We start from the raw sequence: 26,703 nt of genomic DNA, 5'->3' as shown, positions 1-26,703 counted from the left end.
TTTCTACATTTCTCTGCTGGCGCTAGAAAAGCCTGCATTGCTTGATTGCATTATTTTCCAGAGGGTCAAGGAAAATCAGTGCTTTAAAAGGGGTATACGGTTGCAGATGAAATTATTGTCAGTAGCCAAAGCCTTGCAATGATCCTACTAGAACAGCTCTTTGCCCTGGCCTAAGCCTTTGGTCTGAGCTTCTTGCCATCGACACAATTCTCAGGGTGAACATTCTACATAGAACGGACCAATATCTACAAAACCGCAGGAATTAATTACCTTGGTGTCAAGAGAGCCGCATCTTACCTAAGATTGTCCCTTTGGCTGCTCATTATTGGCCCCACTTAAAAGCTATTAGGTACAGGCGACTCATATTTTTTTTTTGGTCGAACCGGTGACTCATTGACAAGAGGAAAAACCTAACCAGTTGGGACAAACTACCAAGCCAAGCCACCTCAAAATGGCGCAATTCTACTTGTGTTCAGTTTATCTTGACATGCAGCTTCCGCCTTGACAGGGGTGGTACTCCACCAATTTAAACAAGCGCAAATTGGATAGCAACCTCTAGTTTGCAGGAGCAGACGACGCTTAAGAGAAAAGAGATTTTACATAGAAAAAAAGTATCATTCATGCGTAGCCGAGCTATTCATTAAGAAATCCCAACCAATAGGTAACAGTGATGAGGCAAAAAGAGGAGCTTCGCTATGGACAAACAGTGTCCGATCATCAAAGCATTTCAAGATTTTCAATTACTACACGAAATAAAAGTTGAGGAGAATATGTCCATATGTAGGAAATTATCTACCTGAAATCAACTACTGCCACTTACAACCAAATCCACGATACAAGACCTTACCCCAGAAGAAAAGGCTACCATTGGGGCAAAGGGAGAAAGGCTAAAGAGCAAAAAAGACAGAAGGATAAAAAAAAACCAAAAATTGAGAGTGAGCGAGAGGGAGGGAAGCAGAGCGAACGAGATGGCCCATGACCTCAGCAAGTGAAGCGCAGTCAAACCAGAAACAGCCATAATCAGCAAGATGGGAAGTACCCGTGAAATTCTGGAGACTAACATTTGAATCCATGGCAAACGGACAGGATAATGATGAGTATCAAGGCAATGATGATCCCCAAGACGATCAACTTAATCTTCATATTCTGGATCCACATCTTCCTCCTTATCTTTGTTCCCTGTTGCCTGAAATCTTGTGCCTGCATCACATCCATCATTAGAATACGCAAACATGGAATCATTTTTTTAATAGGAAACAGCAGTTAACTTTGCACCCAAAGAATAGCAAATAATGGGACATGCAGACAAAGCAAACACAACCATATGACGAAGCCCTCTGTTTGCCGGCATTCTTCAGAACACCAACAAAAGTTACCTCCAAACGGAACCCCACAACATCTAGAGGCCACACAAACACAGGGATCGCTTCTGCAAAATATAAACACAAGCCATAAATTCGATCCTACTAACCTGAGAGCGAAGGTTCTCAGTTTTATCAACCAGCAGCTCAATCTTCTCACCCCGGTCAAGAACCTGAAACAAATAATGATTTACGAACATCAAATCACCAAAATTAATCATCAGACCATCACCTAAGATATTACCATCAAAGAGGCAAAAAGCATCCGATTAATTTTTCTTCGCAAACAAATAGAAGCTCCATGCCTTTTCGATATTTTCCATCATAACACCTTTAACTTCAGAAACTTGAGCTTTCACTTTCGCAAGCTTGCTGATTTCTTCAGGATGATCAACACAGTATTGCATGTGCTCCTTCAACTTGGGACTGAGAAGGTATCATTGGGTAAGAAGTACATCTAATCACACAAGAAGGTCAAAAACCAAATTTCTAAATTTAAAGAAAGCAAGATAGAAGTGCATACCCAAATTCTCTCTTCAGGCTGTTGGCAGCAGCTGTTGCAGCTTTTCCCCCACCATATCTTTTGTTGAAGTCATCCTTGACTCTTTCCAAAAAAGCAATGGGAATCTGTCTGCCAGCAGATTCAGCAGCAACTACACAATAAGCTGCAAGTACCCACATAAAAGTTAATTTACAAAGATTAATAGCACAATATAGGATTATGTAGATGTCGCAGCTTCTATGAGAATATAAGAAGCTATGTCCAGAAATCCTACAAACTTTAGTTAAACGAGACTTGCAGAAAATAAGATCCAGAACAGTATAACACCAGTACAGATTCTGACAGAATATAGCAAGTTCATAAGCAAAGATAATAGAATATTAAAAAAAAAATCACATTATAATTCACACAGAATAGGAGAGAACACATGAATATACTAGCTTAAATTTGAAAATTTTCACCCTCGGACACTAGGTAAAGCAGCTTCTCCAACAATTAAGCATCATTTTGCTATATCTGTGGAAAAAAAGTGGAAAAAAAACTTGACAACCCAGAGGCTGCAAATCAGCTTCCCCCCCCCCAAAAAAAAAAAAAAAAAAAAAAAGGGAACAAAAAGCGCAATCCAGAAGGAAAACAAAAGAAAAATCCAGAAAGAGTAAAGGCTATAATCCTCAAATGTCAAACAGAAAAATAATTAATCTACAAGTATTGTCATTAAGGCAATACAAAAGTTGCATTTATGTTGTCTTGATCCAGCAGTCAATTTGTAATACATACAGTATGCAGCTAAAAAAGGAAAATTAAGAGATTATTAAACTAGTATTCTATGTCATCTTGGTTTCCTCATGGCAGGATCATTTTTATTGGCTAGAATCTAAACCTCTCCATTCCAAATTTCCTCCCTCGGCCCCGTTTTCACTTTTATCAATGCCTTGCAGAAATACCAGTTCAAACAAAGGCATTTTACATGCAATTTAATTTCAGTAAATTTCCTTCCATATTGAAATCGAGATTCATTTCCCAATATTACTTTAAAGCTGTCTCGAGGTTTAGCCAGTAGGAGCACGAGCCATATGGTATTAACATAAAAATCAACCTAGGTTATCGTCTTATTTGAACAATTTTTCGATCTTTTGAATTCAAAACAGCCAAAACACAAAACACAACAAAACGTAGGCATCAACTTCTTCTCTCAAAACAAATGAAAAGATCACACCTCGGACCACTCCATCCAAATTTGAACTCCAGACAGAAAAAAAAAAAAAAACAACCAAATTCCAAAGATCCGGCGGCGCACAACGGATCAAAGAGAATCAGCTGCCGAATCCGAGTCAAATCACAAAAAACCCCGCGAGATCAACCTCGAGACCCGTATCCAGACACCGGAAACCTTAAAAAACCGTCAGATCACACACAGATCCCCCTGTCAAAGCCTCAATCTAACCAACCAAAACCGACAGCATCACCAATCCGCCGTAACTAGACACGGGAGGGACGATCCAAACACGCGACGCCACGAGACGCAACAGGTAAAAGGGGGAGACGTACTGAAACCGTTCTCGACGAGGTAGTTGAAGGTGTGGCCATCGCAGTTGTAGGTGAACTTGTTGTTGGTGGCGGGGAGCTTCTGGAGGCACTGGGAGGCGATGGAGGTGAAATTCCCGGTGAACTCCGTGTACTCGGCGAGGATCACCGTCCCTCGAGCCACGAAGCTGTAGATCAGCGACTGTTGACCCATGATCCTCGCGAATCCAATCCCACAGATCGCCTCAGCAAGAACCCTAGCCAAATGCGCGCCCCAAAGCCGATCGCCGGTAGTCCCGCGGCGGAAGAGAAGATGGAAGCCCTTTCGAAGGTGAACGCGCGATTGGATCGGAGACGAATTGAGCAGAGATTTTGGTTCGATCTGAGAGAGAAACAGAGGGAGAGGCAGGCGAGAATGAAAACGATTTCTCTCGGAAATGGAGAGAGAGAGAGAGAGAGAAAGAGACCGACGCGGACGGTGGGGCTGGTATTCATGATATTTATAGTTGGAGGGCAAAATGGGAAGAGGGAAAAACTTTCGGCTTTGAATCCTTTTATTTTATTGATTTTTTGTTTGAAAATTAGTCGGTTTGAATTGAAAAATGAGGGGACGGAATCACACTTTGGGGAGGAAGCATCCATGAGGTGAGGCTCACGCGGTCCTCTTCAATTTTTTCAAACCTTTGACTAAATAATCCGATCAATTTTCGGACGGTATTTATCAAATCATTCATTTTCAAGAAACAAAGATAATTGATTGTCATATTAGGCAGAAAAAAAAAATGTCGAGTAGGTTTGCATCATTCGCCATTTGATTTTTGGTACTTCGAGGGCATGAGCGTAGAAATTCGACTTCGTGGCGGTCCGCGAGCCTCATTTCTCCTTATCACAAAGAACGAAAACAAGCACCGTCATGCAAGCCTCGTGAACCGATCGAGTTCAGATCTTTGGCCCATACGTAACGGCTCTCGTATAGAGCAGTTTCCACGTAGTTAGCGAGATTAAACATGCGACCTCCGAATTTTTGTTGTTGTTGGGAATCTCTTGATTTAAAGCGATTTTCACATCGTATTTTTTTTTATTTCTTTAATCTTTGGGGAAATTGCTTGGAATTTTCTTAAGAGATATTTCATTTCAAAACGTGCAAGGACTTCCATCTTTAAAGCAGCAATAAAGAACATGATTAAAGGAAGTCCATTTAGAAAAATTTTGGCTTCATTTATTTCGCGAAAAACGAACGATATGAAAAATATTATTTTTGTATAGTTTACAAAAAGATAAACGAACGAAAAATATTTTTCATGATTACGAAAATATTTAAACATAAATCTCCTACCAAGATCGGGCCGCGTAAACCCCACTTTGGCAAGGAGACCAACAGAGGATTGACTCCTTTCATAAATTAATATGTGCATTGAGAAAGGAAAAGCACGATGGTTATGTGAAGGAGTGCAGAGGAAGGGTTTTGTCAAAGGGCGCTGCTATAGGTGGCCGGTTTCTTGGAACCGCCGGTTCCAATTCCGGTTTGGAACCGCTAGTTCCTATTCCTAGGCCCAATGGTTATTTTTCCCCGGGCCTCCTCTTTTTTTTTTTTTAAAACCGGGTCGGAACTGTGGGCTCGGTCAACGGGCCGGTCAATGGGCCGATTCCGGGCCCACGATTCTTTTTGGCCATCTCTAGGTGCTGCTAACATGACGGTGATGTCGTGCTGAATTGCCGACGCAAGATTGAGTTCTTGCTGTACTTTTTTCTTGTTGGTCGAGTTTTGTTGACATATATTGCAAAATTGCTAACACAAACGTCGAAATCGCTCAAACTTATATAAGACGCCAAATAGGCGCCATATTAAAAAGACATAAATGAAGACAACGTTGAGAGAGAGAGAGAGAGAGATGGATGGATCCATTGCAGCTGCCATAATCGCAGGCTCAAGCTCTAGCTTGGGGCGATCATGTACGTTCAAGCTCAAGTTCGCGGACGCCATACTTAATCACTCGAGCTTGGAGCCACGACCACTCACATTGAACTCGCAACAGTCACGGGTGCGGGATTTTTCGAGTTGTGAAACTCACGGTGGTCATGTCTACGGGATCTTTATGAGCCACGAAACTTGAGGCCGCATGATCGCTCGAGTTTTGAGCTCGTGGCGGCCATGGCAACTTGAGCTTCCGGTTGTCGAGCTTGTGGCCATGGTTGCTCGATTTGAGCTTTTGGTCGATCAATTGGTTATCATTTGTTTTTGGTCATAATATTGCTCTTTAAATTAATCAAAATAAGTTCAAGACCCATGGGCTTCGGAATACGGTAAATCCAAAAGACCCCGGGGAATAACTAACTCAATTACTAAATTGACTATTTCTTCTTTTAGGCTGTAGCAACCCAATCATACATCATATTTGATGCTCTATTGATATGAGCCATCTTTAGCTTCGAGTAAGACCCACAAAGGAGATGGGCTTCGCTAATAAGCACATGGAGACTCTAGCTGAATTGAGCTTGATCTGTAGGGCCACGTACCGGATCTAAGTGATCTGTTTCTATATCCAATTCTTCTCCAGCACAAGCGAGAACGTGTCTTAGGGTGTCGACCAAGGCTGTTGCCTCCGCCATTGCCGCCGATGAACCTTTAATTGACCGCCGAAAACCGTCGATTAGGCGCCCTTGATCATCTCAACAAACAGCTGCGACGGACCCTTCGTTCGATCCTTCCAAGTGAGCACCGTGTATGTTGCCGTCTCCTGTGATCGCCAAAGTCGAGATGGGATTGCCGATAAGGTTCCATTTTTTTCTCTTCCCCGTGAGCCGTCTTTTGCAATTTTGAAACAAAGAGTGAGCATTCTCCACGGAGGACGCTGTCCAACAATTCAAAAGGGACGCAGGTATGCTTGACGTTTGCTCAACCATTCATGAAATCTAAATGGACCATTTGAGGAAATATTCAATTGCATATATTCTCACTTAAGGAATCTCACAATGGGATTAATCAAAATCTCAATAAGAAAGATTTTCCTCGATTTCCTTCGAGAATCTAAAGGCAAAGAAAGGCATTGTCTCTTTTTTTTAAGAGAGATGGCGCTGGTAGGCAATCTTTTCTCTCTGCAAAATTGATATTGAAAATGATTTGTCAAGAGCTGCATCTGTTATGACACCAGATTAAAAATCTCCGGCTTAAAAAGTAGTATGGTTAACTGATTTTACTTGAAAGCCACTTATTCTAATTAAGGCTAATATTACCGAAAATCTCAGATTGATATGCCTGTGATAAATTTATTCAAAGTTAATTTTTGACCATCAAAAATCCTAAACCTGTATGCACAAATTTACACTCTGTTAATTTTCGTTAAATTTTACCATCAAATTGCTGAATTAGATTACACGTGATAGTTTATGGGTGTACCAATTTAAGATTTTTACCCTTCATTTGTCAACGCTATATTAGTTTGAAATTTTTCGTGATATTAGACTCAATTTAGCGGAAATTAACGTGCCGTAATTTTGTCACGTATGTACCAGTTTGGGATTTTGGTGGTCAAAAAATTAGTTCAAAAAATTTGTCACGTGTGTACCGGTTTTGGATTTTTCGTGATATTGACCCTTCTAATTATTTAGCATATTAAAACTTACTTTTTTGTAAGTACGTTATTAACTATGGGATCTTACTTCTCCTCATTGAAATTTACTGAATAGTCATCTTGAAAAACCATAGTCACAAATAAGTACAAAATTCACTTTTGCAACATGAAAATTAATTTATTTGGCCAAAACAAAAGCACATGAATAAGTGGAAATTAATTTTGGTTTGCGAAACATACTAATCAGTACATTCTATAAAATAAAATAAAAAAACATACTAATCGCTTTGGAAAGTTCCGTGTTGCGGATAGAATATATATATAGTGCCAATTTACTCTTAACTTTTTGCATTTATGTCAATTCAGTTTATCCGGTCAATTTTGATTGAAAATTGTTCAAGTGGATGTTGACCATCATATGTGGCACAACCGGCACCGATATGGATTTTTTTTAAATAATATCTTAATCATTCCAGCAAATCTTGATCAGAAATGTTATATTTTTTGCGAAACAAACAGAGCTTAAGAGTAAGGTAAAGGGTGAAATCGAATTTATTTGCCACTTGCGAGTGAGTCATTTGTAAATTTTTTTTATGTTGTCAAGTGGAGTCTTTTGAATAAGAAGAGCGGAAAGCATTGGGAGATGACCAGAGGTATTCGAAACCGATTGTTACACCAAAATCCAGGCAATGCTAAACTGGTGCCCAGGCCAAAGAAAATGAGTAAAATCATTTGCCAAGATGAAGCAGTTTCTCTTAACCTCAATAATTGTTCTTAGTATAGTTCAGATCGAAACATATTTCGAGACGAGAAATTCTTGGACAGGTTTAATGCAATGTCTCAGCTCCGAGTGATGTGGTGGCTTCACGTCATACGAAGAATCGAGACCTTTATGCTCTTATCCCTAACAAAGTACGCGGCTCATTTCGTATTCCAGTTTGGAGGCGACAAGGACAGATTTGATCGGCCGGTAAAGATGCGTGTCTATACCGGAAACGACGAGCTTGACGAACGGCGAACCGCGACGCTAGACCCTAAAGAAGGCAAGACTAGAACAACTAGCGAAAGGCATACGGGATGGTTGGAGATTGAGACGGGAGAGTTCTACAGTAAAAATGGAGATGATGGAGCATTGGTGTGTCTGTCTTGGGGATGTTGTCCGATGCAAATATGGTCTTATTGTTGAAGGGATCGAACTTAGACGAGAAAATGTACTACATCACATTGCCGGAGGGCTGTGGTGATTGTTGATGCAAGTCTTTTATGAGTGCCCTTGTATCAACAAATATTCAATGGCTGAGCTTTGATACATGCTAATCTATGTGTGAAGAATCTTGGATAATCACACTAAATTGTAATAAAAAGTTTGCATTTGACTCTATTATCATTGATTCACTGTTTGATTACACAAAAAGAATTCTCTTAGGGAAAATTACCAAAAAAGTGATAAGCATATTGTACGGATGCCAATTCGGTCGTAAATCTTTCAAGATGACGAACTTAGTCCTAAGCCTTTTAAAGATTTTCCAATGTCATACTGGTCAATTTTAGCCTAAAATTGCTGGTGTGAAAACCAACCATTCTACCTGGCATGACCGGTATTGACGTGATTAATTTTTACAAAATTTTCTGATTTTTTTCTCTTTTTCTTCCTTTTTCTTTATTTCTCTCCGCCGGTTCGTAGCCTTGACGGTGGCTGGGATGCCCTCACCCACCCTCGCCTAAGCCCTTGCAAGATTAGGCAAGGGCCACGACGCCCTTGCTTAGTGCCGGGGAAGGTTGCCGGCCCTCAATAAAAAAAAAAGGAAAAAAACTCATAAAAATTATTAAAAGATTGTAAAAATTGTTCACGTCAACACCGACCGTGTCACATAGGATAGCCGATGTCAATGTTCATTATTTCCGGCCAAAATTAGCCAGAATGATTACATTAGCAAATTATCAAAAGATTTTCAACTAAATTGAATTGATATCCATACAATTAATTTAAAATTTTTTTGAAAATTATCCCAAATTCTCTAGTCTAAGGTTTTCTCCAACTTTGTCTCCGGCTTCTATATTTTTCAACTTATACCCTATTACAAGTAGACAAACTAACATATGCAATCAAATGTGACATTTCTAAGTAAGTCAACTATGGCATGATTTTGACAAAGAAAATATTGTACGATGACTAGATATCTATCGAAAATTTCCATTCTCGCGATCCGATTGTGTGAGTCTACCAGGTTTCTCTTGATCTCATTGCAAAATATTGGAAGATAACTCAAGATTTGCTTCTTTCTTGCAAAACCAAGAATGACTCACTTCTTAAGTGTTGCAGCATTAGAATAGTGAATCATTTTTTCATTTATTAGTTTAAGCTTTTAAATCGATTGACTTTGACCCTACTAAAATCCACATGAGAGTGGTCTTAAGTCAAAATTTTAGGACCCTTAGGCTAAATCCTAACCAAAGCGCCGGAATTTCCTTTTGGAATTCAATGGAAATGATGTGAATTTGATTGTACCTGATGTAGCATGAACAACACTCATATATATGATAGACATATGTTAGGAAAAGTACACTAGAAGTGTCATAACTTTTGTACGACGTTCACTTGAGTGCCATAACTTTCAAAACGTTCACTTGAGTGCCATATCGGAGTAAAAACATTCACTTGGGTGCTATTTTTGCCGGAAAAGCTGACATGGACTTTTCAATATTATTTTGTTAAATTATCGGTGTCATGTGAATTTTCTTTACATTTTTTAATATTTTCTAAAAGTTTCTTTAAATTTTTTATTCATTTTAATGTTTTTATTTTAATTTTAGTTATTTAATATTTCAAAAAAAAAAAAAACAAGAGAAAACCCTTCGGTTTCTTGGTGGTGGCCGGCGAGGGTCGCCGCCGACCACCACCGACTAGCCTAGGGGCCGGGGTCGGCTCGTCCTAGGTCGGCGAGGCCACGACAGCCCCGGGCGACGCTTGCCGCGAGCGAGGGCGTGAAGCCCTCACCAGATGTGGGTGAGGGCCTCGCGCCCCACCGACCAAAGGCCCCCCGAGGCAACCGAGGCTGCGACGATCGTCCGGGCCCCGTCGGCCCAAGGCGAGCCAACCCCGGCCCCGAGCGACAGCCCTCGCAACCTCGGTTGTTGTGGGGGGCCTTTGGCCGGCGAGGTCGCGAGACCCTCACCCAAATCCGGCGAGGGCTACGCGCCCGGCTCGCGGCGATCCGAGGCCATGATGGCCATTGCCCATAGCCATCGTGGCCGCACCGGCCCAAGGCAAGCCGACCCTGGCCCTTGGGCTAGCCGGTGGTGACCCTCGCCGGCTACCATATAGAAAGCAAGGGTTTTGCCTTTTTTTTTTTTTTTGAAAATATTCAATAATTAAAAAAATCCAGAAAAATAAAATCTGTAAAAAAAAATAAAAACTAATGAAAATTTCCATTATGTACATTAAAATATTCAAAAAATTGGTTTGCCGGTGCCACATTAGCTTTTTCGACTTTCACGTCAGCTTTTCCGGCATCCACGTAAGCATTGGTACTTAAGTGAACGATTTTTGAAAGTTATGGCACTTAAATGAACGTTTTGAAAGTTATGAGACTCAAGTGAACGCTGTACAAAAGTTATGGTACTTCTAGTGTACTTTTCCCGACATATGTTAATTGGTTTTGCCAATCACACTACATCTTAGAGAGCTAGAGCAAGCATAAACAATTGACTTATCACCTTGATCTTGTCAAGAAAGTTAGAGAAGCCAAGGCAAGGAAGAGAAAATCAAAGGAAATGTAAAAACGAGAGATAATGACATAAATAATCTCTAAATTTTGATCCAATGTGCCCTATACTTTTAATTTATTCAATGAGGTTCTTAAATCCTAACCTATTGTTCGATTTAGTCTTTGAACCTTTAATTTGTTCAATATATGCCTTAAATTTTTTGTGCATATTCAATGTAGTCCCCAAACAATATCGAAATATTTAATATAGTCATTCCATTAATTTAAGACCGGGGACAATATTGAATATTTTCTTATAGTTTAGGGACTAAATTGAACAAGCACCAGAAATTCAGGAATACATTGAATAAATTAAAAGTTCAAATATCATATTACACATTGTGCTAAAGTTTAAGGACTATAATGAATAAATTAAAAGTTTAGGGATAACTTTACACTTTGGATCAAAATTCAGAGATCATTTGTGTAATTTTTCCTAAAAAAATGACTTCCAAGTTTGCCAAGATATTTATTCTCTCATGTCATCTCTCACAAGATGCTTGTAGGATATCATGATGTTGGAAAAACCTCCTTAACGACAAAACCATCTATTTCTCATCATTAATTGACAAACGCAAATGTTATTTCGTTTCGAGTGACGTTGATATGAGGAATATTTCGTCACCGTCAACGGATTTTAAAATATACATTTACAAGAAGTTGTCCAAAAAATCCTAAATCCATTGCACTTTTATCAATTCAATCTTAAATCTTTTAATTTTGCCAATTGAGTCATAAATATTTTTACATTTTGTCAATTGAGTCTAACTAGCCAATTTTGTCAATTGAGTCCTAAATCTTTTCACATTTTTTCAATTAAATTCATGCGGCCATTTTTGGCATAAAACGTTGATGTGAATGCCGACAGTCCTACATGGCACAGTCAGCGATGATGTAGATAAATTTTAAGAGTATTTTAATATTTGTATGAATGAATTGGCTCAAATACAATATGTTTATGACTTTTTTTTTTTTGGTTCTTTTCTTCAATACGGTCCTTCCCTTGAAAACTCTAGAACCGTTAGCCGGCGCAAAGGAATAGCCTTGAAATGTATTACAAAATCTAGAAATAGGTGCGTAGCAAATTAATTAATCTTCTTCCAATGTTTTTATTTTTTTTTGGTCTAAACACATCACCTTTCATTCATATTGAGAAAATACAGTGTCCACAATCAGATCATCACGTTTCATTCACTTACTGCTATGAGGGCCCCACGACGTCCCATGCCGTCGTATTTCTAATGGGTTCCACTTTAAGAAGATATTAAGTGTAGAATCAAAGGCGCATGCGAGAAACGCCGTGGAAAGCATCCCTACAGAACAATACAATACAATCAAACGCAAGCACGCACACCACAAGGTTAGGCCCTTTTAGGGTTTACTACACACATGTCATGCTATTATAACATCTACACATATATATACTGTATATATAACAAGTATACATATATATACAGTATATGTATATATGTATATATGTATATATATATATGTATATCCCATTTATATTTACATCAAAGTTTTCCGAGAACAACTGGGATACTAGCAAAAGATAACCATCACTCAACACTAACTACTTCCTCCACCGCCATTACCCCCATCCATAACCATACTATTCAGCGGCCAAACCAAAAAGTGTCTACCACAACACTACCGCCAAAAACCTGCCTGTACAAACTCGCCGTCCAATAACTCCATTGCTCCACTCCATGGTGGTTGTCACTGTCGTCATCGGGGCACAAACGGCAACGGACAAGACAGATGACCGGATGAGTCCATCATGATCAGTGATACAAAACGTAGCGGAATCAACACCTCGGGCAACTCTACGTCTATGATCATAATACTCTTCCCATGTATGTACAAAGTCAATAGGTTCACCATAACAAATGGTGGGAATGGCAAGAGAAATCGACATACCTAGCTATCTGAAAAACAGTTTAACCACAAAAGTGAGCTAATAGCTCGGTAGTTAAACAATTAACTCAATAGCTAACTAGCAATTCATCACTCAATCAAGCAGGACTCGACATCCAGAATATGCAAGAATGAAACTCGATGACAACTCCACATAACACAAACACACAAGCACATGGGCATGCATAAGACTTGATGTGTACTTTTCAGTTTTCAATTATTTTCCAATTCTTGAGGACACGGGCCTCAATTTCGTCTCCAAGGGTCACAGGCCTCGATTCCGAGGGATAAATACCTCAGCTTTTCGTCCATAGAACACCGACCATAAGATTAATGAAGGATATAGATCTCAATTCTCCCCTACTCCAGGGCTTCTGAGGGACACATGCCTCAGGCATTCCATTTCAATAGGACACAGGCTGATGGCTTCTCGATTTCCACTCATGCTCCTAGGGGGTACCATCCGGAAACAGGCGGATATCAATTAATCATGTCGGGATGCTGGCCTACGAATATTCAATTCATTACTTAGATTCAAATGCAGACCAACCGACTCAGAACTCGATAGGCAGGACAACCACCCCGACCAAACTCAGCCATACGTAATTAGACAAGACAACTCATCCATCCAAACTCAACGCCTCTTTTCAATCCAGAGACGCAACTCGTGCTTACATCTTAGATGCAATGCAAACCCACACCTCGACCTAACTATCTTAGCCACAGTTCAGGATTTCCTTTGACAAAAAACAATTCACAAAGCACCCAACTCCTCACGCACATAAGGGCCTCTCGACCGAAACCCATAGGTAAGACCATTCAATTTCACGCCATTTCGACGACAACCAACACGATCAGCCCACAGAATTGACACACCAAGACTCACAAACTTCGATTCAAGCAATGGATCGTACATGCAAACCCATTTTCTAGCTCATGCAAGACGATCTATGCTCGTTCATTCCCATAAACCAAAACATCGAGTCGCACCCAACCAGCGACAAATCGGGAAGCAAGCAGAAGAGTTAGAGGCTTCAATTGCTTAAGAGTCGACGTACAAAGAAAACCGGAGTCAAATCGCGTCAAAATGGGCTTGGGTCTTCGTCCTTGTCGTGCAGCACCGAGAGCGCAAGAGAGGGAAACAAGTGGTGCCAAAGTGAGATCGAGCGAGAGCGAGGGCCAAGGGAGTGAGCTCGAAGAGTGGTGGCCGCCGTTGTCGCCATCAAAGAGCTCGAATGAGCGGAGGAAGCGATATCGCAGCGTGGTCTTGCGGGCGGAACCAATGAGGGAGATGGGGAGGATGTCTCGCATGAGAGAGAGAGGGAGAGAGAGAGAGAGGGGGTTTATATAGGGGGTGAGGGGGTCGGTCAAAGGGTGTGGAGTTCCATTCACGCTCAAAGCCCAAGACCAACTTAACTGATCGAAACCTCAATAATTCAAACCTTCGAACTGGACATCAAGCAATACTTCGCTTAAATTCATATATCTCATATTCCAAACATAAGTTTTATTACATAATCCATCTTATTTACTAAACAGACTGACGAAGATCCAGTCTATCACAACTGCCCAAGCACTTTACGAAGAAACATGGCCAACGAACTAAGAGTCCTGGAAATAGACAAGACAGGGAAGTACTTGGGCATTCCCTTTGATTGGAGAGCATCTAAGAAGCAAATGTTTGCCTGGATATTGGCAAGGGTAAACATGAAGTTGGAAGGCTGGAAAGAAAACCTAATGTCTAAGGCAGGAAAAGAGATCCTCATAAAAACAGGGGTTCAAGCCTTACCACAATATGTGATGCCCATTTTTAAGATCCCAGTTTCTGTTTGTCAAGCAATTGAGAAAAGAATAGCAGCATTATGGTGTAAAAACCAAAGCTCCAAAACAGGAGTACACTGGAAGAAGTGGGAGATGCTAAAGCACAGAAAAGATAAGGAAGGCCTCGGATTCAGAGATTTGATTACCTTTAACAAGGCCATGCTTGGCAAACAAGCCTGGAGGCCAGCACAACTCCCATCTAACCTTTGAAGTCAGATTTTAAAAGGAATCTACTATCCTCACACAAGCTTGAGGAAAGCAGAGAGGGGATCCGGACCTTCTTGGGGATGGCAGAGTATCTTAATGGGGAAAGCATCAATAGCAGACTCAGTGAAGTAGTCGGTGGGAAAAGGTGAAAACATTGACATTAGAAAGGATAAATGGCTGAAGAGGGGGCTAATTGGGGGACCAGAAAATAGAGGCGAACCAACAAAAGTGTCCGAATTGATAAATCGAGAAGAGAACTCCTGGAAAAAGCCAACCTTGTGGTGCATGTTTGACGAAGAACTTGTCAGAGAAATCCTTACTATCCATATAAGACCACAATTGATGAAGGACCAATTAGTCTGGACTGGAACAAAAATAGGGCAATACTTAGTAAAGAGTTGGTATAACCAAGATATAGCAAGCGAGCCAGAAATTGATCAGGCTCCTCATCATATCAGACTCCAAGAAAACTATGGAATAGGATATGGAGTATGAATACCCCCCACAAAGTCTGAAACTTTATTTGGAGCGTATGCCAAAACGCGCTCCCAAGTAAGGAGAACCTCTTCAGAAGAAAGATCACACCTGATCCTGTGTGTCCAGCTTGCGGAGTACATGTCGAACCCCAGAACACTTAAGTTATGTTTGATAGTCGGGATAAAAAAATCATGATAAATTATCCTATCCCGTATTTGGTACCTACCCAGGACATGATAAAGTGGGATATAAAGGGGATATAGCTTGGCTAAATTATCTCACGGGGGAGGTGGGATAGAGGTGGATATGATTTATTCTCTTCTTGGTATAAAAACTATTTTTCTAGATAACAAACTTCTTGAATTGGAAAATTAGACTAATAATTATATTTAAATTATATTTGAATTCTAATGTAAAAAAAAAACTCAAAATAAAAAATATTCATTTTTATTTATTCTATTTTTAATTTATATATTAATTTATTTCTACTTTATAATATATAGTTCATACATACATACATACATACATACATACACACACACACACACACACACACCCACCCCTAGTGTCTATATACATTACTTATTTTAAGTACAATGGTATAGTTTATTACTTAATAAAAAATTTATTAAGAAATTGTGGAAGGGAATAAAAATAATGATAAAAAAATATTTTAAATGAAAAAATATGAAGCTAAAGAACCTAGATTTTAAGTGAACATATTCAAACTTGAAAATGATCTTTCTAATTCTCGAAAAATGAGGGGTAATGAAATTTCTAAAAAAAAAAAAAACACTAGCATCTCTATCTCCTTCTAATCTATATCTCTAGAGTATGTTGAAGTTTCATGACTCTTTTATAGATTTTTAATTCTCGACAAAACTCTACGAAATAGTGAGAGAGTCGAAACTTATTATCCTTCTTAGCTTTTTGGTTTACGTCAAAAGTCTATGAAAGCAGAAAGAGAGTCAAAACTCCTTCTTCTTCATAGTTTTGTGGTTCATGTTGAAGTTTAACGAGAGTAGCGAGGGATGCAAAACTTTTCATAATTGCAAATGTAAATGATTATATTTTCTCTCTCACTAGGTTCAAGAATGAACTATAAGAGATTCTTATAGTCTTCGTCTATGAATTTTCATATTCATTTATATCGATATTTCGTAAATACCGAACAATAAACAATATAGGATATGATCATATCCAGCTTTATTACTGTGATTCATCAAATAGTGGATAGGATATGCCACAATCTTTGAATTTCATATCATATCCTATCCAATTCTATCATGACTAGAAATCCGGACGACCAAATGCAACCTTATTCCTTCTTTGTCAGTGGGTGAAGCCAGTGTGGGAGGATCCTGCGCTCAAAGTAAAAATCTCAGAATACCGAGTCTCCAGAATTGATAGGTGGCTAAGTAAGTTCATAAGGAAAGAACAGAGCGCACCAAATCTTGAACTAGTGTCAACAGTGTTCCACAACATTTGGAACTCGAGAAATCACCTCGTCTTCAGAAAGATGTAACCTTGACCCAAATTCCCTCGCGGATAAAGCGAAAGGAATGCTCAGAAATTTTGCTAAATGGGGGTGACCAGAGCAAAAAGAATACAACTTTAAGGACAGAGGCGAAGGGATGTTGGGTTCCACCAGAACAAGGAGAACTCAATGTAAACACAGATGCTGCGTATGTACCAGGCTCAAACGAGGGATCAATTGCTTGTGTGTGCCGAAACTCCTCTGGAAATCTAATAGATGGGTTTGCGAAGACAGTCCTCGTCTCTTCGGCCGAGCAAGCGGGAAACCTTGGCTTTGGTAGAAACTCTGAAAGACTCTTGGTTGAGCCAGATAGTCTTAACTTAGTTAACAGCTTGAAGACTTTAGATCAGTTACCGTGGGAAGACCGAGAACTTATCATTGAGGCCCGTGGGCCGCTTCAAAAATTTGCCTATTGTAACAGTTCCTCCAATAGCGTTACAGATTGGGTAGTAAAGACCCGTAGGAAAGAAAGGAGCCCTCCCCCATGATTGGCTGGCTCGACCTCGGCCTGGTTCTTCCAATTTCTTTGACATGGACTCAAGCTGCATTTGGAAAGGCTTTTGGAGAAAGCCTTTGAAAAAATGTAAATACTTTTGGTCTGAAAGGATTTTGTAAAATTCAAAAGCTATTTGGTAAATTGTAATTAAAAAGTGCCTTCAAAAGAAAATTTGGGAAAATGCTGTTTAGTAAACATAAATTGACAAATACCTTTGGCTGAGTATTTTAGTATTTTTTTTTAATGATTTTTGTATAATTTTTATTTGTTTCTTTTCTTTTTCTTTTTCCTCCCCCAACCCCTCCCCTACCTCCAGCCCGTCCGGCGATTAGCCAGGGGAGCAGCTGGCGAGGCCGAGCCTCGTCCGGCCATGGTGGGGCTCGACCTCGTTGCCGCCGCCCGGTCGACCTTGCAAGCCCATGATTGACGTTGCTCGCCTCTTCGCCTCCCACGACGTCAAGTCCACCATTGTTGCCACCTAACAACGCCCTCTCCTTCCAATGCTCCGTCACCCGCGACCGGGACTCGGGTCGGCCCCTAACAACGCCCTCTCCTCCTACGGCGTCAAGTCCACCATCATTCCACCGCCGGTCGGCCGCCTCGCTTGGGTTTTGCGTCGACCCCCCCGATCTGCGCCGAGAACCTAAATTTGACCATCGCAAAGGGCCACCTCGCCTGGGTTTTGTGTCGGCGACCCAGATTTGACCACCGAAGAGGGCCACCTCTCCTAGGTTTCGCGTCGGCGACCCGGATCTGCGCCGAGGACCCAAAACAACGGCCGCCTTGCTCGGGTTTCACGCTAGCCGCGTGACCGGCCCTCGCTTGGGTCGCATGGCCCCTTGTGGCGGTCGTGCAAGCCCATGCGAGGTTGCTAGGTTGCATGACAACGCCGGCCCCCCTCCGATCGGTCGGTCGGTCGTCCCCTCACGGCCACTCCGGCCAAGGTGTAAGCGAAGAAGATGATGAACAGTGATAGACAAGGCCAAAATCGGAAAATCAAAAAAATAGATGAGGATAGTTTCGAAAAAATATTTTTTACTTACCCGGTACTGTTGCTTGCCGAAAATGTTGAAATGCCAAGGCAGCCTTCAAGCTACCTTGGGCTTTCAGCCTTGTGAAGGTTCACTTTGAGCCAAAGATATTTTCAAAAATTTTACCAAACATCTTATCCTTGACCCAAAAGACTGTGGGTGTCTAAAACCACTTGGGAAGGCGGTTCCAAACGCAGCCTCAAACGGCTGCTTTACTTTTTCCCTCGAGAAAGTCGTTCAAGGCCGAGGGTAGGGAAGAGAAAACCAACAGCAAAAGCAGATGGCGTTTACAATGTTGTCCGGAGATGTGATCGCTCAAATCATCTCTCTCACCACTCCGCAAGATGCTTGCACCATGTCCTCCGTCTCCACCAACTGCAGATCGATTGCAGATTCTGATCAAGTGTGGTCCAATTTCTTGCCTCCTGGCTGCGAGAACTTGATCCCTCAGATATCACCCAAGAAGTCTCTCTATCGCTATCTCTGCGATCATCCGGTCCCGATCGATGGCCGGAACATGGTAAGCTCGGTTTCAAGAGATTGACGGCTCGTGTGCACCTAGCGTGTTATTGTTGGTTACCGTAGTCGAACTATTCGATTTTTGAATGATTTTGCATAGAAAAAAGTTTGGAGAAATTTCTACCTGGTATAAGTCTAAGTGGGTCATTTTATTCTTCTCTGGTTTCTCAGAGAATTGGAGTGTGGTGTGGTCTGACTGGTGCCATTTGATTTGATCAACTATCAAAGTAAAGGCCATGAAGTCGCCATATCGACGATGAATTGAGCAATGTAGTAGTTCAAACATCATTGACCATGTCATAGATTTTAGCAGACACTTGAGAAGTCTAGTTTTTCTTTTTCTTTTTTGAGAAATCTAGTTTAAGAAGAAGACCGATCGACGAATATTGATGAGGCCTCAATCGAACTAGGGTTCATACAAAAATACTCACAATGTAAGATAAGGATTCTCCATTGAATTTCACCGGCCAAGTACAGAGCGTGTTTGCGTAACTTCTGTTCGATGGAATTGTAAAGCAAAATTGATTTGTATGTAGCATGTCCTGATGTCGATTGTCGACATATAGCATAAGCTCAATTTTCATTCAGTAGATAGGAAAGTTAATTTTGTATCATGAAGTATATCCACAGTGGAGGTTGGTTTCAGACAAATGGTGGGATTGAACAAATTTGCAACTTGCAAGTGAGTAATCTGTGAATTCGTTCATTTGTCAAGTAGAGTCTTTCATTGGATAAGAAGAGTGGAAAGAAATGTTTTATGTTGGGAGCAAGAGACCTGACAATCGCATGGGGAGATGACCGGAGATATTGGAGATGGATGGCTACACCAGAATCCAGGTCTTATATTGCTTTTCGGAAATCGACTCAGAAGTTGTTTTGGGACACTCGTTAACATAATCCTAACGATAAATCTTTCGACAGGTTTGACGAAGTAGCTCGGCTCCAGTACGTGTGGTGGTTTCACATCATAGGAAGAATTGAGACCTTTATGCTCTCATCCGGAACAAATTATGCAGCTTATTTCGTATTCCGGTTCGATGGCCAAGGGGACGGGTTCAATTGGCCGGTAAAGTCCCACGTCTGCATCGACAGCGACGAGCTCGATGAAGGGCGATCCGTGACGCTGGATCCTGGAGGAGGAGAGGCTAGGGCAATCCGCGAGCGTGCAGACGGATGGATGGAGATCGAGATGGGGGAGTTCCACAATGAAAATGGGGATGATGGAACACTGGTGTGTAGTCTCAGGGAGGTTGTCAGACCCAAGAGCGGCCTCATTGTTGAAGGGATCGAACTTAGGCCTAAAGAAACACGCTAGATCACCGGACAAACACGGGTCTTTTTGTTGCATGGATGTCGTATTTATTGATGCTAGTCATTTAGGTGTATACTTGTATCAACAATATACACTGGCTTCGCTCCGATCCAAGGTAATCTATCTAAAGAATCCTAAGGAATCATACCAAAAATTGCACTACAAGTTTTGTCATTTACTCTGTTAGATCCTTGGTTACAACTCTACAAGATGCTTGCACCATGTCATCGGTCTCTACCTCCTTCAGATCAATTGCAGATTCAGGTCAAGTGCGGGCCAACTTGTTGCCTCCTAATGTCCAAATGTTATTCTCCAAGAACGTTGACGAAATTTACTGAGACAAGGGGAAATAATACATTGAAGAGGAGTTGGGTGCAAGAACCTTGATTCTTGCTGTGTAGACTAAGTCATTCATTGAAGTACTTCCAAACAAAATACAGCCAAGACTCTGCGGAGGGTCCTCACATAAGCAACCAAAAAAGAAAGCTGAGACACACCCTCCGACCGCATAAGAGTACAGAGCTAATTAATCACATAAGGGTTTCTAAAAGCTAATTCATGTGCAGCTTTTTTTCCTGTATCTTGGATGATAGCACTCGAGCGCCACTCCAAGTCGTGGTGCCGAACAACCAATCCTTCGACCTCAGCTTTGCAGTCTCTTCAAGGATAACACCTCTTTAGCTGGGAGTAAAGCTTCCACTCCAAAGCATTGTGATTTATTCTCAAAAACCTACAGTTCACTTCTACGACATGCAGAAGAATGTTGCTCAGATTTGTAGACTAATATATCATACAACCGAAACAATGGATCTTCATCGGCACTTTTTTGGAAAGCTTGAGCCAATGCGCATTCCAAAGCTCTAGCTGTAGGAACTGTAACTGCATTTCCAAACTTGAATGTATCTGGTAAATGTCGGAGAATAAATGAAAGAGCAGAAACGTAGAAATACTCAGATGGACATATAATTGTGAAGTAGATCATCACTAAGACTTTTTTCTAGTGGAATGCCTGCTTGCATTCCTAGACCACCTACATTAAGTGTGATAATCTGATCCAAACTTCTTGTGCTAACAAGAAAAATGATGGGTACACATAAGTATATATTGTAACCTTGTCCCGAGCCACTACTATTCTGCTGTTCAGTGTCAACAGACAAATAGAGAACTTAGCATAAGATAATCGTAAAGCTGATAAGAGCATAACAAATATTATGAACATACTTTAACATATTTACAGTCTTGAGCTCTGTAATCCCATTGCGCAAAAACTTAATTTAAGCCGCCAACTGCCTCAAACAATTCCACGATCTTACAATTACAGTTGTCCTCCCCTTCCCCAGCCCTTGAGTGGGCAAAAAGGTGATCAATGAAGTTCATATGGTCCCATCGCAATTCATAAATGGCGATTCACAATTAGTTGTGAAGCCATTGTCTAGTAAATTGTCAATCACGACATTTTTTCACATAGTTGGAGTACCTTGGTTTAAAGCTCCCTCAAATGCACCAAAATATAAAGAATACATGAAATATTCTGACAAATAAATTAACAATCGCAATTTGAAATTCATACAAAACAATACATTCCTGGAAAATGGAATCGGAGTATCAAGAAACGTGTACTATAATCACGGCTAAGCGCTTGGAAGTTTAATGCACTTCAATGGTGACATTCAGCTCAACAAGAGCTAGAAAACGACTTCGCAACTGCCTAACTCCCCAAGTATGTGAGACAGTCCTTAGATTCTAGCCTCCTTAACAAAATCCAAGGGAAAATGATGAGGAAGAAAGACAGTCAAAACCTAGATAGATCTTCAACTAGAAAGTACATCATCTTCCAAGCCAAAGGATTGTGGAGCCTTACACTTTAATTAGCCAAAGTAGAAACACAGACAAGAAATCATCATAGCCATGTGGCATTCACACTTTTTTTTTCCATATGTTACCATACGTCTTGTACAATTCATGAGACAATTTAGATAAGTACCTTTCAAACACTCTAATCACATCAAAATATAATTTTACTGAAAAGCTTAGGTCACCTATGAACAAACTTGGGATTTTGATGTTGCATACCTATTAATAGAGATTAAGCATGAGCAACACACACTGGTCACCCCCCCCTCCCACCCTTTTATTTATCCCGAAAAAGAAAAGTACGAGCAACATGCGTTGAAAGGTTTACACCAAACAAAAGTGCTATATCTCGTCTTTCATGGTACAAATAACACAAAAAATGGAATACAATCTTGACAATTTAGATTTAGAGTATGCAAGCTTCATGCTACTGGGATGATGGTGGTAATCTATGTTATACTAGAGATCTACCTCATCTTTGCATAAGACTAGCACACCCTGATCGTCATGTCAATTGTCACAAAGTTTGCCATATTACTCCCTTGATTCAGATGATATTTGAATGACTCTTCAAACTAAACCACATTACTTACATGCGTATCAAGTATGGGATTGGTGCATAAAATGTTCAAGCATATTTCAAGTTATACAATACGACCATAAGTAGAATCCTTTAAATCATTTCACAATAGTGCCATTTTAAACTAGCAAGAAATAAGTAGTCATTGAAGCTATAATAACACCAGTGCTAGATCAAAATTCACTTCTATAGATAAACCTTTTATCCCGTTGGCCTGATGTTTTATATTTGCAAAAATATGTATAGTTTCAATTTTGGACAGAAAAATCTTAATAACTAACCTTCACATAGGCATCATCACCAATATCATAGCAAGCTCCCCATCCACACTAGCCTTCGTGTAGTGGCGCTTGGCTTGGATAATTTCTTTAGAGTTATCCCCTCTACAGATGAAATGTTGTACTAGAATGTCTGGGAAATAATATTGTTTACAAGGAAAAGAAGATGAACCTATCTCTAAAAAAATAAGCAGATATTCAAATCTAATCTTACTATTTATTATTGTTTCCATTGACCACCTTTTGCTTCTGCAAGATAGGAAAGGGAGCACAAGAGGATATTCAAAGCAACAAAAGAAACTGCATGTCAATAATCTCATGTGCGATAATGTAGAATGGTAGTAAGGGTTCATTGCCTTTAAGTAGATGAACTTGTATGACGTTTGCATTATTTGTCCACACACTAGAGAGCTGGAATGTGAACTCGACATGGTAAAAGTCATTGGCTTGAGACTAATTATTTCTAAAACAAGTGCAAACGTTTTCTGTCTTCACTGACTCTCCAGCCATGAACAAATGCCATCACTTAATTAGCTAGTTTAGTTTAGATAATTATCTTCCAAATTAAAGGATCAATACTTGCACCAAAGAACTGATGAGTAAGCACCTTAATGAACTACTTAGGAGCACAAAACTTCATAGAAAAATAAGCTTCAATACCTCCCACAAATGATAGGTGCCTTGTACGTCTAATGATTCGAGTCTTAACAGTTTAATTAACTATAAATGAGAGCATTCTGAAAAATGATCAAGTCAATTTGAGCCTACTTTGAAATACTAAAAAAACAAGTGCTAGTGACCAAAAGATAAGGACATCACATTTTGAAGGTGCAGAATCTAAGGGCACAAATGATAACCATTCTGTTCCCCGAAACAATTTCTAGCTAGAAATAGATTTTTCTTTTTCTATTTCTATTTCCTGGACGAGTTTCTGAGCAGAGAAATACATTTGATATCGACACAAATTTCTATTCCCAAAACATAAATTCGTTTGACAACAACATAAAATTTCTATTTCTTGGAATAAAAATTCGTTTGATGGAAAATGGATTAATTTGTAGATAAAAAAGAGATGATAATGCCAAACAGAGAATTGCATTCAATACCTAATTCCACTTCCTTGCTTGACTATACCATCCAACAACACTGCAAAAGATCAGCACCAAAAGATATGCGACCCTTAAGAAACAATTCTTTAATACCGCAAATGATCTTTTGAAACTAATAGGAAGTCCACAAATGCATATAATGGAAATCCTCAAGTACAACATCACATTACAAGAGCCAACATAGGAAATCCTCAAATACAAAAAACGGAAATACATTACAAAAGTCAAAAACACTATTTCAGGGAATCTCCGGCATATTGTGATCCTTCGCCATCATGTTGGCAATACTTTTCCTAAGCATATTCATCTCGGTACCCTCCTCAGTCAATGTATCGTTTGTAACTTCATCTTGTGTAGGTCCAAACAAATCCTCCAGATCTTCATAAAGGGAAAAGTTCTTATCCCTCCTATCTTGATTACGGATGTAATTATGGATAGCACAACATGCAATTACAATAAATGCTTGCTTTCGAATAGTAAAAGAAGGCATGTGTCTCAAAATGAAGAAACGATTCTTTAATGCGGCAAATGATCTCTCAATGACATTCCTTAGTGAAGAATGCCTATAGTTGAACAATTCTTTTGTTGTTCTTGGCTGTATCAATCTACCCCTATAATCGCTTAGAAGATACCGTTCATCTTTAAAAGGAGTTAAAAATCCCGGAATTGCTGCATAACCAGAATCTGCCAAGTAGTATTTGCCTATAATAAGGTATTCATAAATTGGTCATGATATGTAACTGCGATACAATCTTAAGGTAAGTTATTCTTCATAGAACAAGCAAATACCTAGTGGTGGTCGAGGAAATTTCAAGCGAGGAGTCTCGAGTGCTGTCGAGAGCACCCGACGATCGTTGGCGCATCCTTCCCAACCAGCATACACAAAAGAAAATGTCATATCAAATGAACAAACGCACATCACATTTTGAGTGGTAATTCCTTTCTTGCTTGTAAATGGAATCTGCTTTGACACAGGTACAGAAGTAGGAACATGGGTGCCATCAATAGCACCTATGCAACCCCGTCATTTTATCAAAAACTAGTATTATACAAGATTATCGACAAAATGAAACCGATGGTATAAAGGAACGTACGAAAATCCTACCTTGAAGTAACGTGTATGGTTAGGATCCATAAGAATCTCCTTTGGGACAACATCAAAGGAAGGTGGTACAATAACCTCTTTTGCCGGTTTGACAACTGCTTTCAACACTATAGTGAAGTACTTGCTAATAGTTTGTCCCGAACGTTGAAATCTCTCACATAAATCTCTATTGGAGTTCTTGTGACAAATCATAGATAAGAAGATCCCAATTTGTTCATCTACCCGAATATATCGACTATCTTTCAACCAACCTCTCGCCTTCATCAAATCACAGAGATTGAGAAAGACATGCCTCTCCATTCGAAAAGCTTCATATACCCTACGAGGATGTCCATAAAGAACCTCCCTTACCCATTCGGGTCCCGACAATACATTGTCCCTAATAGGTTCTCTCGTGTGCATGGACATATCCAGCATAACAATGCACAACCATGCTATCAGTATATCAAGATGAAAATCATCAAAGTCTTGTTCAACTGGTGTTACCCGACAATTATATACGCCACTTTCATCCCCCTCCATATTACCTATGACATCACACGAAAAGAAAAAAACATAAACACAACGGATAAGTAAGGAATCCAATAACAACCAACAATAGCCACAACGTCATCATAGTTGCATCATAAAACAAAAAACCACAGTCTCAAATACAAAAGTCATAGAGTGAAATTAAGCCAACTATAAATCCATAGCATGTTTCCTAAAATCTACTTAAAGAGATTCAAGCAGTCTGCGTCTCCTTTTAGGTAGAGATATGATGAAAGCCTCTATGCAAGTGGCATTAAGGCATGGTTGGTTCACAGCTTTGTTGTACAGATTCTGCTTCCAGTCAAGCATGCCATTTAGGACGGCAACCACTAGTACCATTGAGGCTCAAGCAAAAACTCTAGCTACTGATTTGGACACATTTCCCTTATCTATCTCTGCTATTTTCACTAGTACGAACCAAAAGGATATGGCTGTAGGTAAGTCTCCAACACACTTGCAACAAAAAAAATGCTCACTTCCAGGCACTACATTGAGCTCAAGGTATTAGCTGCAGTGTTATCATTTCTAACTCAACCCACATGTCTTTTATTCACAATTAGATCGACAGCATTTCTAAACAAGACTTGGTGTAGATACCCATTAGTTTCCCAATGAACTCAGCTCGAAACATCCATAAAGCTCTGCTCACTCCAATGGACCTACCAATAATTCCCAAACCCACCCTATGTGCAAAGAACTCATCTACCATTGCGAGTCACATGACAGTTCACATCAAGCTAACTAAAACCAAATTCTGCCTAAAGCAGCACTTTTTAACAAGCAAAATAAACCAGCCCCAAAACCCAATGACAAGTCACTGAGCTTAATCATATTCGAGAGAAAATGACTAAAAAGAAAAGGAAAAAAAAAAGACACGAAAGACTACCTTGCCCAAACCCAGATACCGTCTTGGCCATTTCCGGCGAGCTTCCTCCCTGGTGATCGGAGCCCCGACGAACCGGCACTCCGGCTCCTCGTCGTCTCCTGTCGCCAGCACAGGCCCTATTCGAAGGGACGACATTATTGGATGAGGCATCACTTAATCTCTCGCTGAACTCACTATTGAGCTGCTGCTCCTGCGCCTCCGCGGGCGCCTCCTTCGGCTTCTTTGCCTTCCCCCTCTGGGCGGAGGCGGAAGCTGCTCCGGCCCCAGATTTCCGCTTGCTGGGCATCACCTCGGGTGAACAGGACGGACGCGAGACA

General features: G+C 40.3%; 3 protein-coding genes across 5 annotated transcripts; 1 reads left to right on the top strand and 2 right to left on the bottom strand.

The window, feature by feature from the left end:
* Positions 1 to 709: 709 nt before the first annotated feature.
* On the bottom strand, positions 710 to 3,853 carry LOC115743327 (putative vesicle-associated membrane protein 726). Its single transcript, XM_030678058.2, has 5 exons — positions 3,412 to 3,853; positions 1,885 to 2,026; positions 1,667 to 1,787; positions 1,472 to 1,534; positions 710 to 1,200 (listed from the first exon to the last, which is right to left on the bottom strand). The coding sequence occupies exons 1-5, from the start codon at positions 3,599 to 3,601 to the stop codon at positions 1,057 to 1,059; spliced, it is 660 nt and encodes a 219-aa protein (XP_030533918.1). The 5' UTR covers positions 3,602 to 3,853; the 3' UTR covers positions 710 to 1,056.
* Positions 3,854 to 18,428: 14,575 nt separating this feature from the next.
* Positions 18,429 to 20,120, top strand: LOC115743414 (F-box protein PP2-B11-like). Of its 2 annotated transcripts, none has more exons than XM_048285114.1 (3): positions 18,429 to 18,732; positions 19,495 to 19,568; positions 19,653 to 20,120. In XM_048285114.1, the coding sequence occupies exons 1-3, from the start codon at positions 18,493 to 18,495 to the stop codon at positions 20,044 to 20,046; spliced, it is 708 nt and encodes a 235-aa protein (XP_048141071.1). In that variant the 5' UTR covers positions 18,429 to 18,492; the 3' UTR covers positions 20,047 to 20,120. The 2 variants fall into 2 exon arrangements, with proteins under 2 accessions (XP_048141071.1, XP_030534037.1); XM_030678177.2 differs by having other exon boundaries at positions 19,450 to 19,568; positions 19,653 to 20,098.
* A 3,848-nt stretch (positions 20,121 to 23,968) lies between these two features.
* On the bottom strand, positions 23,969 to 26,703 carry LOC115743413 (putative nuclease HARBI1). 2 transcript variants are annotated; one of them, XM_048285004.1, is made up of 4 exons: positions 26,387 to 26,703; positions 24,970 to 25,496; positions 24,654 to 24,885; positions 23,969 to 24,475 (listed from the first exon to the last, which is right to left on the bottom strand). In XM_048285004.1, exons 1-4 carry the CDS (start codon positions 26,670 to 26,672, stop codon positions 24,465 to 24,467), a joined length of 1,056 nt encoding a protein of 351 aa, XP_048140961.1. In that variant the 5' UTR covers positions 26,673 to 26,703; the 3' UTR covers positions 23,969 to 24,464. The 2 variants fall into 2 exon arrangements, with proteins under 2 accessions (XP_048140961.1, XP_030534035.2); XM_030678175.2 differs by having other exon boundaries at positions 23,970 to 24,566.

This window comes from Rhodamnia argentea, chromosome 1 (genome assembly GCF_020921035.1).
Source record: "Rhodamnia argentea isolate NSW1041297 chromosome 1, ASM2092103v1, whole genome shotgun sequence".
Taxonomy (NCBI): domain Eukaryota; kingdom Viridiplantae; phylum Streptophyta; class Magnoliopsida; order Myrtales; family Myrtaceae; genus Rhodamnia; species Rhodamnia argentea.
Note: the sequence above shows the minus strand (reverse complement) of the source record. Positions and strands in the feature narration are given on the sequence as shown.

Excerpts from the sequence above, each read along its gene's own strand:
- LOC115743327 (XM_030678058.2), bottom strand. The coding sequence starts at position 3,601 with ATGGGTCAACAGTCGCTGATCTACAGCTTCGTGGCTCGAGGGACGGTG. Across the intron at positions 1,535-1,666 it reads TGATGGAAAATATCGAAAAG|GTTCTTGACCGGGGTGAGAA; the intron begins GCATGGAGCTTC and ends TATTTGTTTCAG. Across the intron at positions 1,201-1,471 it reads CTGAGAACCTTCGCTCTCAG|GCACAAGATTTCAGGCAACA; the intron begins GTTAGTAGGATC and ends GATGTGATGCAG.
- LOC115743414 (XM_030678177.2), top strand. The coding sequence starts at position 18,493 with ATGGCGTTTACAATGTTGTCCGGAGATGTGATCGCTCAAATCATCTCT. Across the intron at positions 18,733-19,449 it reads CGATCGATGGCCGGAACATG|AGTCTTTCATTGGATAAGAA; the intron begins GTAAGCTCGGTT and ends TTTGTCAAGTAG. Across the intron at positions 19,569-19,652 it reads ATGGCTACACCAGAATCCAG|GTTTGACGAAGTAGCTCGGC; the intron begins GTCTTATATTGC and ends ATCTTTCGACAG.
- LOC115743413 (XM_030678175.2), bottom strand. The coding sequence starts at position 26,672 with ATGCCCAGCAAGCGGAAATCTGGGGCCGGAGCAGCTTCCGCCTCCGCC. Across the intron at positions 25,497-26,386 it reads GGTATCTGGGTTTGGGCAAG|GTAATATGGAGGGGGATGAA; the intron begins GTAGTCTTTCGT and ends GTGATGTCATAG. Across the intron at positions 24,567-24,653 it reads ATTTCCTCGACCACCACTAG|GCAAATACTACTTGGCAGAT; the intron begins GTATTTGCTTGT and ends ACCTTATTATAG.